Below are 16,490 nucleotides of genomic sequence, written 5' to 3'. Positions count from 1 at the left end.
CATGGTTTTTCTTCTACAATACCTTTTATTATAATGTTATTTCTATGTTCAAAAAGTTGGACGGGTTTAAAATGAATGGTTTTTGAAAAAAAAGATCAAATTATAGAGCGCATTTTCAAATTTTCTTAAAAATCTTCTGTTTTCTCTATGTAACTTGAAAATGATAAAAAATACAGTAATGACAAATAAAAAGGAAATTTTTATCTGGAAAAGCCCTACATTTTTGTGTGGTATCCTTTTTTCGTATCTCGTTATCTTTTTCAAGTTACATAGAGCAAAAGGAAGATTTTTAAGAAAATTTAAAAATGCGCACTATAATTTGATCTTATTTTTTTGAAAAACCATTCATTTTAATCCAGCCCAACTTTTTGAACATAGAAATAACACTATAGTGAAAAGTATTGTAGAAGAAAAACGATGTATTTAAATTCTGATGGATGAGGGGTAAATATACTCATTTCTTCTTCTTCTTTCTTCTTGCAGTACCGTCTCCTATCGGAGGTTGGCTACCATCACAGCAATCTTAACTTTGTTGGCTGCAGCTCTGAACAACTGTATTGAACTGCACCCATACCACTCTCTTAAATTTCGCAACCAGGAAATCCTCCTACGTCCCACATTTCTCTTTCCCGAGATTTTTCCTTGGATGATGAGTCTTAGCAGAGAGTACTTTTCTCCTCTCATTATGTGGCCTAGAAATTTCTTCTTAAAATACATTAGTCATTAAAATTTTTGCAGAATATCTCGCTTAGTTTGCATGTAATCGACAATTAGTATTGCTCATTCTAAAGGTCTTTTCAAGCACTACAAAAGTTATTAGGATCATTATACTTCTAAAATCGACAGTTTCTCTCTGTTATTTCAAGTTGAATACACCGATTTGAGCATGCAGCATAAAAACAAACTCTTCTTACCTACCATATCCCTCTTTGTATTTTAACTAGTTATGAAGGAACGAATCTCTTTGTTTTTTTATAACCTATAGAAATATTTTATATAGTTTTTTTGTTAGGTGCATAGTTTTTAAGGTATTCGCAAAAATCCGTCCGAAAAGGTGTCATTTTTCAATGAAAATCGCCAATTTTCAACCACGAATAACTCAAAAAGTATTGAGTTTTCAAAAAATAATCATAGAACAGTGTTTGCTTAAAATTAGGTTCTTAGCCTTTTCCGTGGCTATTTTAACCAAAACATTTTTCACCCCCGAGAAGGGGTGGGATCCACCCCCAAGATAAAAGCGCACATCGGCATAGGGTAGGTAGACTTTGTTTCTTGAGCTATTCCCTACTTACTGTGAAAATATCAAGTAAATCGATGTAGTAGGATGGAATTCGGAGCCAAATACCCTCATTGACTGCCCTAACCATACATTTCGTGTTTTTTTTTTCTTGATGTGAATGTATTTTTATTATACATCACTTTGTTTATCCCAAATGTAAAGTAACGAAACAAAGTTTTCACAAAAATAATGTATTTTAATGTTGCTACTCGAAACTGTTGTACTATATCTGAATAATTTTTGTAAATGCTCTGTGCCATATAGTATTTATTTAAATTTAAGCTTCATATTCAAAGGCCAGCCATTACAAAATAGTATTTAGATAAGTGTCTGTATGGTTTTATAAATGTTTGTATTATAATTTTTCTCTTAAAAAATATGTTATGTTATCTGTTACTAACAATTGTAGTAAAGGTAGATATTTACTTAAAAAAAATTAATGTTAGTTTGCAAAACGAATAGCACAGAAAAGTTTATTTCCGTGCTTGTTTTTTTTATAAAAATATTGATAGCATGGTAAATATTAATTTATATATTCAGTGCTTCATTTTCCTTTTATTTAAAGTCATTTTTATTTTATTTTTATACTTGTACACACCATACTTATAATATAAACGTTTTCACAACTTTAAAAATTGAACATTTTAGTTGTAGTATAATAATATTGGTGATGAAAAGACTTCAAAATGGATTTAAAGTGCTGATATAAGATTGTTAAGTAATTTTAATTACCGTATTTGAATGTCATTAGTTCTTTGGTCCCTCGAGCCAGATTAAGGAATTCTAGACACTTCTCAATTCCTTTTAACAGGTTGACTGCCGACGGAGTGTGCCGGCCTACTTCGGTAACGCCAACTACTCCGTGAGTCTTACTTCGATTATTTGATCGATACTCCAAAGTGATAAACTCCAATAAATGAACCAAAAGAACTATATAAATAGTGTGACAATCATTCCACCAGGAATTGGAAGTATTGATGATGACCTTCGTTTTATGTTCAGCTATAGTTTTTCTTTAATATCACCTAATTATCCATTTTGAAAGTTCTTGATCACTAGGATAATTATAATAACTTTGTTCAACAATAAATGTACAATAATTGTTTCTTTTTTGCAGAATTTGGCAGATCCGAGTGTCTTACAACAATTGCAACAACTGCAAAGGCTTATTTCGAAAAATGTGGAAAATTCAGTGCGAACTGAACCAGTTCATTTCGATAAGAAATTGCTGGATTTTGATTATGGCGATGACGACGATGATGTACATCCATCTCCTAGACCGCCACAACCTAGCGCTGACCCGTTTTTACCAGTTACAAGGTAAATAAGTAGTTCTTTATTTCGCCATTTCGAAATCATAACAATTTTGATAAATATGTCAATTCCCTGCTCGCTATTTGATAATGTATTGGCATTTAAAAATTTTGTACAATAAGACCATCCTGAGTTGTGTTTAAAATTTCAAATGTCTAGCTTATCAGAAAGTAAGTTGTATAAAATCGATTACAAAATTCTTCTTGAACCGACAGAAGCAAAAATTAAAATGTGTAGTAACTCATCCACCCAGGCAGGAGAGTGGGTCATAGCAAGAATACGCCCAAAAAGCTGACTAAAGAGATGTGAAAACATAGAGACAGCTTTGCTAAAAGTAGTTTACAAAATCTTGGCACAAAGTATAAGGAAAAGCTAAATCAATGTACGGAAAAGATATTGGAAAAGAAAAGAATGCCCAAAAGGTAGTCCAAGAAAGAAATAGAAGGACAGCATATAATATGAAGACTTACAAAAAAGTAATATGTATTGAGAATTGGAAAGAAAAAGCATTGGACAAAAGTCAATAAAAGGAAGTTGTTAAGAAAATGTAAACTTTTCAGCCCTAGGCCTTCAATGATTGAAGCTTTATAAATAATAACTTACACCCATTTTAATATTTTTTTTTATAGATATGTAGAGTAAAATAACTCAAATCATTTTAGTTATGACCAATTGTATGTTCAGGCTAAACACTGATTCGCCATTTCTAAACTCTTGTTATCATCTTTTTAGTCTTTATTTTATTTATATCTTCTTTTGTCCCCGTTTTCTTAATAACCAAGAATTCTTCATGGTCTCCATTGACTGATCTATTTGTCACAGTTACTATTCGAATTTCAAATATGTCGAGATATTATGCCATTTTTTTTTATTTAGATCAATTTAACTGTATCCTTCCAAAAATGGTTTTAATGTTATTAATTTCTTTATTGTAATTCTAGTCTTTTGACGAATCCTGAGGTACTGAGACAACTTCAGACACTACAGCAAACAATGGCTAATGCTGTACAACCGCAAGAACTCGATATGGATAGGGCGAGGAAAATGCAAGAAATGAAACAGCAGGAGGAGGAGTTTGATAAACATCTTGCCCAAACTGTACCGGTAAGTTGATATTTTGTAAAAATGAAATATTGTTTGTATTTAATTTTAAACCTGATTTTCAGAATCTACCGTTTGCTGCCGAATGCGACTTCCGTAGCAACCAAAACCATTTGATGGTACAAAACAATTACTTCCTCGAAGGTATGAACCCTCCAGCTCCGCAGTATCACCCAGACTTTGAACAAGCCTCAAGTCAAGGGATGACAGACAAATCACACCAACCATCTAATGCCGAGGTAGAGGTCATCACTCTGGATCACGATGATTCCCGTTCGCCTTCACCAGCTGAAGACAGATACAGGAAGAGGCGAAGAAGTCGTTCTAGATCGAGGGATAGAGGTAGACGAGATAGGAGACGATCGCGTTCTAGGTCCGGGTCGAGAAGGCATAGATCAAGATCGAGGGACAAGGACAGGAAGAAGGAGAAGGAAAAGACTAAGGAGGAGAAAGAAAAGGAGACCGAGAAAGAAAGGGAAAGAAAGAAGAGAGGGCTGCCTTCTATCAAGAAAGATCATCTAAGCGGTAAGTAGGAATTTATATCTTGTACAATTCTCATACATATATAACTTTTCTTTTTGAATAGTTTGCAGCACAACCCTTTGGGTAGGACATCTATCAAAACTGGTGCACCAAGACGATTTATCCAACACATTTGGAGAATTCGGCGATGTAGTGAGTATTGATCTAATCCCGCCAAGAGGATGTGCTTTCATTGTCATGTTAAGAAGACAAGATGCGGCTCGATGCTTAACTAAATTGAAAGGGCATAATTTGCATGGAAAATCTATTACGGTAAGAATGTTACTTTATTAAATAATTGATTTGCTGTAAAACTTCCTTCATAAGATAATTAATTCCTCAAGAAGGTGTTTGTCAATTTTGTTCAAAGCTTTTGATCAGCTGTTTTCATAATTCAATTATAGTGTAATAAACCTAGTTTTTTGAACTTTTCAAGCAGAAATTTAGCGTTTCTAAATTTGTAAAGATGGAGCATTAGGTCCGAATAAATTACTTCTACAATATTCAGGACATATAACTCTTCCAGGCTTGCAAATCTGTTTTTTTTTTAATTATTTTAGTCGACGCCATTTTTTAAATAAAGTTTTTCAACTATCATTGCTTTCCATCATGCTGAGATCACTGCCAAATATTTTAACCTGTCTGACAACTATTTTTTATCGACTTTGGCAATATGAAAGATTGGGGAAAAGATCTTTTAGTAGGTGTAATTCTATACTTTACATTTATAGAGAGACTCACTCTGTTACTTGTGATCCTATCTTTACATATTACTCATTTCTTCTCCTTACTTGTAAATATGTTTATTTGTATTATTTTTTGTTTAATTATTCATTTATCGATTTACACTTCTTTCTCTACTCGTTTGAATTTTTGTTCTTATCCCTTTTCCAAACTCATCCACTAATTTCCTGAAGCTATATTATTTTGTATTTATTTTGTACCTATTTTGTATGTATTTTCATTCACCTTAAATCGCTAAATAATTTCACAAAATTGTTTTCCCTTTGTGTGTTTAGAACTAATAACTAACCAATAAATTTGCAATTTTTTCTACATTTATTGCCCTTATAATGATAATAATATGTCTACTATGTGAAATATCAAAATTTTGATTTAAATTTTATTTATCTATAGCTGGCTTGGGCTCCGGGCAAAGGTGTCAAAGGTAAAGACCTAAAAGACTACTGGGAAGGTGACCTGGGAGTTTCCTACGTACCATATTCGAAACTCAAACAAGACATCGATATTGATTTATTGGAAGATGGCGGTATGATCGATGAGGAAACAATGCCGCAATGGATGAAAGAAAAAGTAGACAAAGGAAAGAAGCCCGAACTGGACCTTACTGGATTTGTAGGGGGCAGCACTCCAAATATCGACACCAGCCAACCGCCACCGCTACCAGGAGCGGGGCTCTTGCAGCCGCCTCCGATGTTGCCAACGTTCAATCCATTTCAACTTAATAATAGATTCTTGGGCATGAACGTACCGCCAGGTATGATGCCTAACATGGCCAACATGCCAAACATTCCTATTGGAGTACCACCTCCAAATATGGCCGGAGCACCAATGATGGGTAATCAATTGTTGGGACTTGGATCTGCTTTCCAAGGTAATTTGAAAATGTATATATAGAATATGCTTAAGCTTCTGTATTATTATATTTTTATAGGACCTCCAAGCATGATTCCACCGCAGATGCCCCCTGTGGAGAACAAACCACCAACCTTACCTTCCGATGCCAATCTCCATTCCTTAGGGGAGAGTTTAATGAGTTTGACGCAGTCCTTTGGCGTAGTTCCTCAACCGCCTGCACCGCATGAAGACACCATGGACGTCGAAATGGAGGATGCCGATTCCAAACCATTAGATAAACCAGGTAGAGATGAACACTCCAATAAATCGAACAATAGAGACGATGATAGAAGAGATAGCAGAAGAGATGACAGAGATAGGCGGAATAGAAGTAGAGATAGGGATAGAGACAAGTAAATATGCAATAAATTTTAATTCCTTTTATTGTAGACTTAATTTTAATTTGTTTCTTATTTATGTCTACTTATTTACAGTCGGGACCGAGACAGGGATAGAAGCCGCGATCGTCACAGTCGGGACAGAGACAGGGATAGAGACCGCGACAGACGTTACAGAAATGACAGAGACTCTAGCAGAGGTAGGGATAGAGATAGACGAGACGATCGCCGAGATAGAGATAGAGATCGTAGTAACAGATGGGGCGACAGGGATCGTCGGGATAAAGATTCCGAGAGAGATGATAGACGTGACAGGGAGAAAACCTTAAATGATCGATTAAGAGAGATGGCTGGTATGGGAGGAGGAGGCTATGATGATAGAGATAGAAGAGGAGACCGATTTAATCGAGATAGAGACCAAGGATTCAAATTTATGCCTCCAAGGGCTAACAGTAGATCGGACGAAGACTATGGGAGAGATAGAGAAGGTAGACAAAGAGATCGGTTTGATAGAAATGAGAATTCTAGACAGAGAAACGATTCTAACGATAGAAATGATCGTAAACGTAACAATGATAAGCCCGTACATGAAGAACGGGAAGTCACTAAAGTTGATGAAAAGCAAATTCTCGAGGAGCAAGCTACAAAAGAAAAAGAAACAGGTAGCGGTCAAAATATCGAAGGTAATTCCCCTTCGGATGATGAAGTACCACCAGGTACAGAAGATGGCGCCGAAGGATCCGAAAGAGCATCTGAAAGAATGGGTAAGACTGTTTTACTGTTAATTAATTATACAGAGAGGAGCAAAATTATGGAATAAATTCATTTTCTCTATAATGGACAATTTTGGAAAAAAAAAAGAATGTGTGTACTTTGTACGCACGTAAGAAGTTATACTTCTATTATATGATTTCAACGAAATCAATATACTTTAAACAGTTTCTCTACTACTTTCCAAAAATTTTTATTAAAACAATACCAAAAATTAAAAAATAAAAGAATAAAACACACACAAACACATTGAAAAATGCCACAAATGATTTCTGAACAATAATTGTTGCCAAAAATTTTAATTAAATACGTATTTTCTGAAAAAAATTATATAATAATATACCTGCAATCATAAAATCTATAAAAAAAAATAAAAAATGATATAACTTGCATTGGGCTTGAACCTACTTCCCGTGTATCCCGCCGTACGAGAGTCGAAGCGATTTCAAACTGCACCACCTTCGCGTATACGTCATGTGGGAATATACACAAACTGAACAACTTTTTGACATTTTGTTTATATGAATTTTTATTAGTTTGATTTTTTGTCGAATTAAAATACAACAATATATAGAGTAAGAAAACGATACATTAGATGAAAATTTGTAGAAAGTTTGTTCGTAATCAGATTATGTAAATTAAAGCATTGCCTACGAGGGGTATAGCATAGCAAGTACTAGGTAAGTACATTATTTTTTTACATTTTCCAAGTAGGTATGAAGATAATTTTTTATTGGAATACAACTGCAACATTTAGAATTACGTACCTCTGGCTTTTCAAAACTATTTAAAAAGTCACTATAATTATAAATTTGATTTTATTTCTGTCCTCACAACAATAAAAACTAATATATTATACAACATTTTTGTTTACCGATAACCTCCATATTGAACAATTATTGACAGATCATTTCAACACCCAATCAGAGCCCGTATAAAGACTAATACCAAACTGTCGGTGTGCGCATGCGCGCAGATCAATATAAATTCACCCTCAATCTCAATCGCGCCTAAAGAAGTATAACTTCAAAAATCCCGAAACAGGTCGATTTTTATTTTTAAATTACAATTTTTTGGCATATATTTCATGCTATTGACGTTATCCATCTGAGCGAGATTACGTAATCGATGATTTTTTTAAATGGAAATAGGGGACGTGTTGTAGTGTAGCTCATCTGAAAGGTTGTTCAATTCCCTATTCAGTGATATAAACATTAACATAATTATTTATACAAGGTGACCAGAAAAATAATTTTTGAATTAAATTAATTGACGCAAAAAGAAGAATGTATGTAATTGATTTAACTCAAAATAAATTGTACTGATGTCAGAAAATAGAAAAAATGTTTATTTCACAAATAAACATTTCTTTTCGCTTAAATTAAATCTCAAACAGCCTCCCACCTGCCTCTTGGCAGTTTGAACATTTAATTTAAGTGAAAACCAACGTTTATTTGCCAAATAAACATTTTTATCTATTTTCTGACAACAATAAAATGTATTTTGAGTTAAATAAATTACATACATTCTTCTTTTTCCTTCAATTAATTTAATTCAAAAATTATTTTTTGGCCACCCTGTTGTAAGGGACCGTTCAAGTATGTATTACCTAACGCAGGTTAAAACGCAGGTAACGCAGGTCAAAAATCTTCAAAAATTGCGTTACGCAATAGTTAAACTCCCATAAGAGTGCGTTACGTAGGGGGGGGGGTTAAAAATCTTCAAAAATCGCGTTACGTAATACTTGAACGCTCCCTAAATAATGATGTTAATGTTTATATTACTGAATAGAGAATTGATCACCCTTTCAAATGAGCTGCCACACGACCCCTATTCCCATTTAAAATATCATCGATTACGTCATCACGTGCAGATTTATGACGTCACTAGTATGAAATATAAATCAAAAAAGGGTAATTTAAAAATAAAAATCGACCTGTTTCGGGATTTTCTTCCAAAATCGTCCATTTTAGAGAAAATAAATTTATTCCATAATTTTGCCCCCCTCTGTATACTTCTGCTGTTGGATTTTATTATTGCATGCTATATTTGTTGCTGACCACAGTGACCACATGGTCAACGAAAACACTGGAAATCCAGTAAGGACATTGCGGGGCAGAAGATTTCATTGAAATATATCAGATTCTCTATTATATCTTTCAACAAGATCTTCTGTCCCACTATGTCTTAACTGGATGTCTGGTATTTCCGCTGACTATGTGTATCTTGCTTTATAAAAATCCATGAATTTATTATTATCTTTCTATTTCGAATCATTCTATATTTGGTAGTACCTCTGACCCACTTTTTTTATTTTTCTTTTGACATTCTTGTTTGTTGGTTCATTAGGCTGGCTTTACGAGCTGTACAAGGTATGGAGAAGTCTTAACCATATCTGTTATTTTATATTGTTCTTCTGTTCCTTATTATAGATTTGTCTATAAATTTGATAATTTTCTGAACAATTTTTGTTGTTCTTATACATTTTAAGCCTGTTGTTTTCTATGACTATCTTAAGTTCTCGTTCAATTTTTTGATGTGACATCATCATTCTTTTCTAATGGTTTTATTTATGTTAAACAAACCTCATATTCATGAGTATGAGGTTTGTTTTCTGATTATGTGGAGGATCTGATTTGAACTTACTCGCTAAGATCACTCAGAATTCTTCTCCATTTGTTCTTTGAAGGCATCTATCCACATTGTTTTTTTTAATCCTTTGTCTCTCTTCTTTCGTGTTAATATTTACGTTAGCTCTAAATATACATTGGTCATTGGTCGCCAGTTGTCACGTTGTTTATTGTGGTGACATCTTCAAATATTCTTTTGTCGTTTGAGAGAAAATAATCTGTTTCATTGTTAGTAGTTCCTTTAGGTGCGATACATGACTACTTTCTGCTAGGTTTCTTTTTGTAAAAGATATTCATAGCATACATGTTTTCTTGTTTCAGCAATACACTTTGTTGATGAGATAAAATTATATACATTTTACCTTTTTTTCTGAGGTGAGAATCTTCTAAAGAGATCTGGGAAGATGACCTAGATAGTGTTAAATTCATCCGAGCTATAACGTTTAAATGTATATAATGTAATGTAATGTTTAAATGTATATATGTGAGGTTAGTTCGAACGCCTACCAACTAAACTCATCCCGTCTTCCAGCAGCGCGCCAGGGACATTTCTGGACGAAAGTAACTTCGAAGCGTCCTCAATTTACAGTGACAAAGTATAGTCTTCAGTATAGGGTCTCGAAGAAAGCTGTCTCTGAAGGGCGTATTGTTGTATATGTAGGGACATGGTTTAAAAGTGGAATCACGAGTATAGAAAAAATATACATTTTACCTAGTTGATTTTTCTGTTATTTGATAAATGAATACTTTTCTAGAAGACACCAAAGATAGGCCAGAAGCTGAAGAACATTCACAAGAAACCCTACGATTTGAAGCTCCACCTTCCTTCAATGCTGCCCCACCGATGTTTGACCACCCGCCTCCATTTACGGGTCCACCACCATTTGATGGTCCACCAGGAGCCTTTGATGGCCCTATGGGTATGTTCGATGACAGAAGAGGCCCACCAAGAGGTAAGCCTGTACTCATTTTTTAAAGAAGTATTTTTCATATCTCTTAGTTTAGAATCTACATCTTAAAATTTTCTGTACTTTCAGGATATTTCGAGAGTGGTCCGCCAATGTTTAATGATATGAGAGGTAGGGGTCGAGGTAGAGGTAGAGGTGGGCCTATGATGCCGATGGGTATGAATATGGAGGGTCCGCCAATGATGGAAGGGCCTTACAACGACAGATTTATGAGAGGTGGTAGAAGAGGAGGATTAAGAGGTCCACCTCCAGGTGATTTCTTCCCCGGCGATGATTTCAGGCGAGGCAGAGGACGTGGAAGGGGTCAGTTCTTCAGAGGTAGAGGCAGGGGTAAGTAAATGCTTACACTCGTGCCTCTTAATCGCAAAACATACCGGTAATACATGAACCTCTTTTTGACATAAATAATTTTCTAGGTGGTTTTAATTCTCGATTTGATGGCCCGCCGTTTGACGGCCCGTATGATGGTCCGCCGTTTGACGGCCCGTTTGATGGTCCACCGTTTGATGGCCCGCAGTTTGATGGTCCACCGTTTGATGGCCCGCCGTTTGATGGCCCGCAGTTTGATGGTCCGCAGTTTGATGGTCCGCCGTTTGATGGCCCGCAGTTTGACGGCCCGCCGTTTGAAGATATGCCATTTGAAGGTAGGCCCCGGTTTGATGGTCCGGCTGGAAGGTTTAATAGAGGCGAGCCACCTCGACCATGGGGAAGACCAGAGAGGCCTGAGAGAGAAGGCAGAGAAGGTAGAAGAAGTCGATGGGGAAATGACTCTCCACGATTTGAGGGCGGAGATGGAAGACATGGAGAGTATAATGATGTTCCTCCAGGTGTAGATCCAGGTATGTATAAAAATTCATGCTTATTGATAGTCTAATCCAGCGATACTCAACCTTTTTTTTCCTGGGCCACATAGTAGCTATTGCCATACCTTGCGGGCCGCAATCTAGGTGAAGTAATATACAGTATGATACAAATGAAAGGAATAAATTCGTTATTTCGTAAATTGGCGACTATAAGGAAAAATCCTGAAACAGGTCGATTTTTTATTTTTAAATTATGATTTTTTGACATATATGTTATACTAGTGACGTTATCCATCTGAGTGTGATGACGTAATCGATGATTTTTTAAATAAGAATAAAGTTCGTGTGCTAGCTCATTTGAAAGGTTATTCAATGCTCCATTAAGCAATTTAAACATTTTTTGCATATTTCATTTTTGAATATGAAGATTCGCACATACATGATCAAGCAAACAACGTGAAGAGCAAGTAAGCGCAGCTTTTGAGAGTTTTATAGTTATTCGGTGTTAATTTCCAAAATTCTCAATATTGATTTGCGTCTCTTTTTTCTTTAAAAATTGCCTCCAGATTTGTATCACATTTAAAATCAATTAGTTCATCTGACAACTTTGCGTTATTTAATCTCATTGCAGCAAATTGTGTAGTGGCGGCTACTTCTAAGTGCCAGGGATTTTACACTAATAGAAGATTTTCCTAATTTTTCGCAAATCATTAAATCTTTCCTGAAATTCATCGCTCAAGAAAACTAAGTAATTAGAAATAGTAGCAAAGTTTTCTGGAGATACATCAATTCCATCTTGTTGACCTTTTACCAATGTCGAAAAGTTATACAGATTTTTTATATTGATTTCCTCGATGTTCCTACATCTTTAGCTTGTCCTCGAAAGCAAATACTTTATTCTTTAACTGCGAAAAAATTGTATGTTGACCTTTTAATTTGTAAACCACGGTTAAGTTTTCCTGGTATGTCGCAAATAAATACTAAAAACCACCACCAACTATCTTACTCAAGTTCAAAATAATTTGATCGTTTACAGAGCCCTTAAGTTAGCCTTCGGGCCAAATAAAAAACGCAAGAGGGCGGCATGGGGCCCGCGGGCCGCAGGTTGAGTATCACTGGTCTAATCTAATAAAGGGCAGGACGTCACGAAACATAGTTTGTTTGGGACGATAACTCCTAGAGCCATCTAGGAAAGAAAACTTCCAACTGACATGTAACTAAATTAAAGTCAAACGTAAGTGTCGGTGAATACATCGTCACAAGGAAAAATAAATAGATGATTTGAAGTAATTTTTGAAGTGAATAGTTCCTATCGCTCGGTATGATGTCTTTGTACGGGCCCGAAATCTTATTTAGCGTCATTTGAAACATCGAGACGGGTGCGGTATACAGTAACATACATAATATTTATAAACACATACCTATTATAAGTTTATATAATATATTTTTTATGATAACTTGAGAACTACTGGATCGATTTGGCCAATTTTGGTTTTAAAATATTTTTATAAAATAAATTAAATAAAATGAAATAAAATTGGATCTTTCTTTTTTCGAGACACCTTGAACGTGGATCGTTATTTGCTCATTTTAACCTTCGGAGTACGGAGATTATTTGACTTACTTAGATTACGATGATGGGTCAAACGTGACCCATTTTATTTATAAGGATGTTTTAAATAGTCAGTATTAATAATCAGTATCTTTAATTCAACAAAAAATAAACAAACATGACAATTATAATCCTAAATTATTGTATTTAAATTTTTTAAGATAGTTTCCCATGAGCATATACTAGTTCGCTCCGGCAGCCAGATTTTAATACCTTACAGAAAACGGGCATGGGTAAATTCGCTCCGGTCATATATTTGAATACGTATACCCGTAAACAGAGACGGCTGCGATTTACGTGTACCTACAAACATATTGAAAATATTCTTCGAAATCCGAAGACCGGGTCAGGACTGACCCGGCATCATAGATGTTACGTAGAGGAAAAACTGTAATTTGCATGTTCACGAATTATATACGAAAAAATTGATTGAAACAAATAAGGAGAACTTACGATTAATCGGATTTGTAAAAAAATTATTTCATAAAATATTAAGAAATAAGTGAATTTCGGGTCACGCTTGACCCAGTCTTCGTACTCCGAAGGTTAAACAATGAAATAAGTGATTTTCTTGACAACCTTCATCTAATAGTAGAGGATCCGATATAAGGTCGATTTGCACCGATCTGTTTAATGGATAAAAATTATTGGATATGTAATTTAGCATGTTAACAATTACAAAAAACAAGGGTTGACCGATCTTATCTTGTTCTAACTATAATTAATTATTAATTAAAAAATGACATTTTTTTATGAATTTAAAAAAAATATTTTGACCCCGGCAGATATTATTTTAGATTTTTTGGACCATTCTAAACAAAAAAGGTCTTTTGTAATTTTTCTCTAAAGTTAATCGTTTTCGAGTTATAAACAATTTAAAACTAAAAAATAATGAAAGATAACAATTTTCAAGGCTCAAAACCACAAGTAAAAAATATCATTTTTGTAATGATCAAGTACATAAATTCAAGTGCAAACCTTTTTCTATCAGGTCTCGATAACAATTTTAGCAATGTTTTATTCTAAAACATATTTTTTAATTGTTAATGAGGAAGGTTTCTTATGGGGACACGGGCATTAACAACTAAAAAACAATGTGTCAGAATGAAATAAGTTCATAAGACTTATCAAGAACTGATAGAACAAGGTTTGAACTTCAATTTAGGTACTTCGTAATTTAAAAAATGATATTTTATAGGTACTTATGTTTTGAGCCTTAAAAATCGTCATTGTTCGTTCTTTTTTCAGTTTTAAATTGTTTATAACTAGAAAACGATCAACTTTAGAGAAAAATTACAAAAGACCTTTTTTGTTTAGAATGATCCAAAAAATCTGAAATATTATCTGCCGGGGTCAAAATATTTTTTTTAATTCATAAAAAAATGTCATTTTTTAATGTAATAATTAATTATAGTTAGAACAAGATTAGATCGGGCAACCCTTGTTTTTTGTAAATTGTTAACATGCTAAATTACATATCCAATAATTTTTATCCATTAAACAGATCGGTGCAAATCGACCTTATATCCTATCTTAGACTATAATTGAACATCAGCAGATACTTTCATAGTTCAATAAGTATCAATAAATTGGAAATATTTCAAAAATAAGTTTTTCATCTAGGATAGGAAATTCCTGGACCTCCTCGGTCTTCAGATTTAAACCCACTCGATTTTATTTAGTATAACTCGTTAAATATACATAGTAGTTAATAGAAATGATATATGTAAATAGTTTTAAATTTACAATCAAGATGCAGTGGAAATAAACAAACCAAGACACGTTAAATGCTACTATACTGCGTTCCACGGTCACCTTTCAGTACAGACTCTTATGAAGAACAGTGTTGCCAAGAGATATTAATATTTATTGTAAATAAATTTTAAAGTATTTTAAAAAATTGACACTGGCCCTTTAGCCACATTATGTGACTTGGTGTTAAAATGGCCAATTTCAATTTTTTGCATTTTGTTTGGTCAATATTAAATTCAAAAGAAAGCTGTACAAAAAAACAAAAATTTGACATTGGCCCTTTTAGGTATATATGATATATCTTTAATATCGTATAAAAAAATATTTAATATTATATCTTTCATAGTACCTATCTCAGGGGCGGCCCGTCAGGGTAGGCAAGGTAGGCGCCGCCTAACCTCTTCAAATGTACAATAATAAATTATATTATTTATTAATATAAATTACTTATTTCAAAACTAATTTATAAATTTTGATACAATACCTAAGTATCTAAAATCTAAAATAAAACAAAGCTAACTTTTTAATAATTGATTTCCGAAGTTGTAATAATTATTGTACGCTCCCCGTAGCGTAGCACTACTAACGATGGCTCTACCCTATGTACCACTAGGGCAGGCGCGTTTAAAAGTAGCCGAACAGAATTCGCATTTTGTCTCACTCTTAGTTAGAGCGCTGTAAGCTGTAATTATTGTCGCTTGCCTAGCCGTGTGGCGAGCATATCCAATATTTTCGGGCTATTGGGACACCTGGTTTCTACGCTCTGCACTTTTATTCGCACTTTTAATTATATTGGCCAATAATATGGTCCTGGTTACTGGATAATTGTAAAGGCCATAGTCCAAAAAAAAATAATAACAAAAAATAAGATTTAGGTTATGTTATTAAAACGTAAATAATTGTATGTAGTAAATAAAATTAGTTATTAAAATGCAGTACTGCAAGCAAAACACAATTAATTAAATTTACCTTTATATAATAATTGCATATCATATCAATATTGAGGAGCAATATATAATTTTTCTTCTTAAATGACAATAGGTATGAAATGTACGTCAATTTGACAATTTCAATTGACAATATGAATTATTTAAGAAAGTTGCAATTTTTCTCCGCTATTCGCGCACGATCGTTTCGCGTATCCCTTCCAAGTACTTGCACACCGCGAATAGGTAGGCTAGATTGTTTTGCGCCTTTGACATTGGTTGTGCCGAGCTGCATCTCGGGACTGCCAATTGCATGTTTTAGGATCCTGACTACCAATTCTGAAAAAAAGAAAAGTTCGAATTTTGTCATGAAATTTGGTATGTGGGGTTAGAATAATATTTCTAACAATTTTTCCAAATAACTTTTTGCGATATCTCTAACGCGAAACAAAATAATTCGCAGTAGGCCGCGTTTAAAATTTAAATTTCAGTTGACTATCTTAAAAAATTTAAAACATCAAAATGAATGACTGCAAAATTTCAAATCTGTATTTATTTTGATAGCCGGTATAAGGTGTAAGTATAAGGGTGTCTTCAATTTATATGCGACACACTGTATACAGGGTGTTTGGAAAGAATGGGCCATAGCTTAACCCTAGATTCCCGAGGTTAAAATATGTCGATTTAAGCTAACTTACCTTAGTACGAAAGTTGATAATAACCGAAATACAGGGTGTCAAAGTTAAAACTTTTATTTTATTTATTCTTGAATATTTCCTAACAGACATGGGATAATAACACAAAATTTGGTAAGCGGGGATTTTTTGGGACGAGAA

The 16,490-nt window shown here is 34.0% G+C and overlaps 1 protein-coding gene across 3 annotated transcripts in view; it reads left to right on the top strand.

The window, feature by feature from the left end:
• Nucleotides 1-16,490, top strand: part of LOC114333801 (uncharacterized) — a 67,096-nt gene that overhangs the window by 35,090 nt on the left and 15,516 nt on the right. For 2 of the 3 annotated variants that reach the window (XM_028283803.2, XM_028283806.2), the window contains exons 5-14: nucleotides 2,397-2,599; nucleotides 3,535-3,697; nucleotides 3,760-4,219; nucleotides 4,281-4,489; nucleotides 5,354-5,831; nucleotides 5,892-6,207; nucleotides 6,289-6,956; nucleotides 10,349-10,546; nucleotides 10,631-10,891; nucleotides 10,978-11,400. In XM_028283803.2, the coding sequence (XP_028139604.2) occupies nucleotides 2,397-2,599; nucleotides 3,535-3,697; nucleotides 3,760-4,219; nucleotides 4,281-4,489; nucleotides 5,354-5,831; nucleotides 5,892-6,207; nucleotides 6,289-6,956; nucleotides 10,349-10,546; nucleotides 10,631-10,891; nucleotides 10,978-11,400 (3,379 nt within the window). The remainder of the gene's footprint in view (nucleotides 1-2,396; nucleotides 2,600-3,534; nucleotides 3,698-3,759; nucleotides 4,220-4,280; nucleotides 4,490-5,353; nucleotides 5,832-5,891; nucleotides 6,208-6,288; nucleotides 6,957-10,348; nucleotides 10,547-10,630; nucleotides 10,892-10,977; nucleotides 11,401-16,490) is intronic. The other variant, XM_028283805.2, reaches the window with a different exon arrangement.

This window comes from Diabrotica virgifera, chromosome 5 (genome assembly GCF_917563875.1).
Source record: "Diabrotica virgifera virgifera chromosome 5, PGI_DIABVI_V3a".
Classification (NCBI taxonomy): Eukaryota; Metazoa; Arthropoda; class Insecta; order Coleoptera; family Chrysomelidae; genus Diabrotica; species Diabrotica virgifera.
This window is presented reverse-complemented; position numbering and strand designations above follow the sequence as displayed.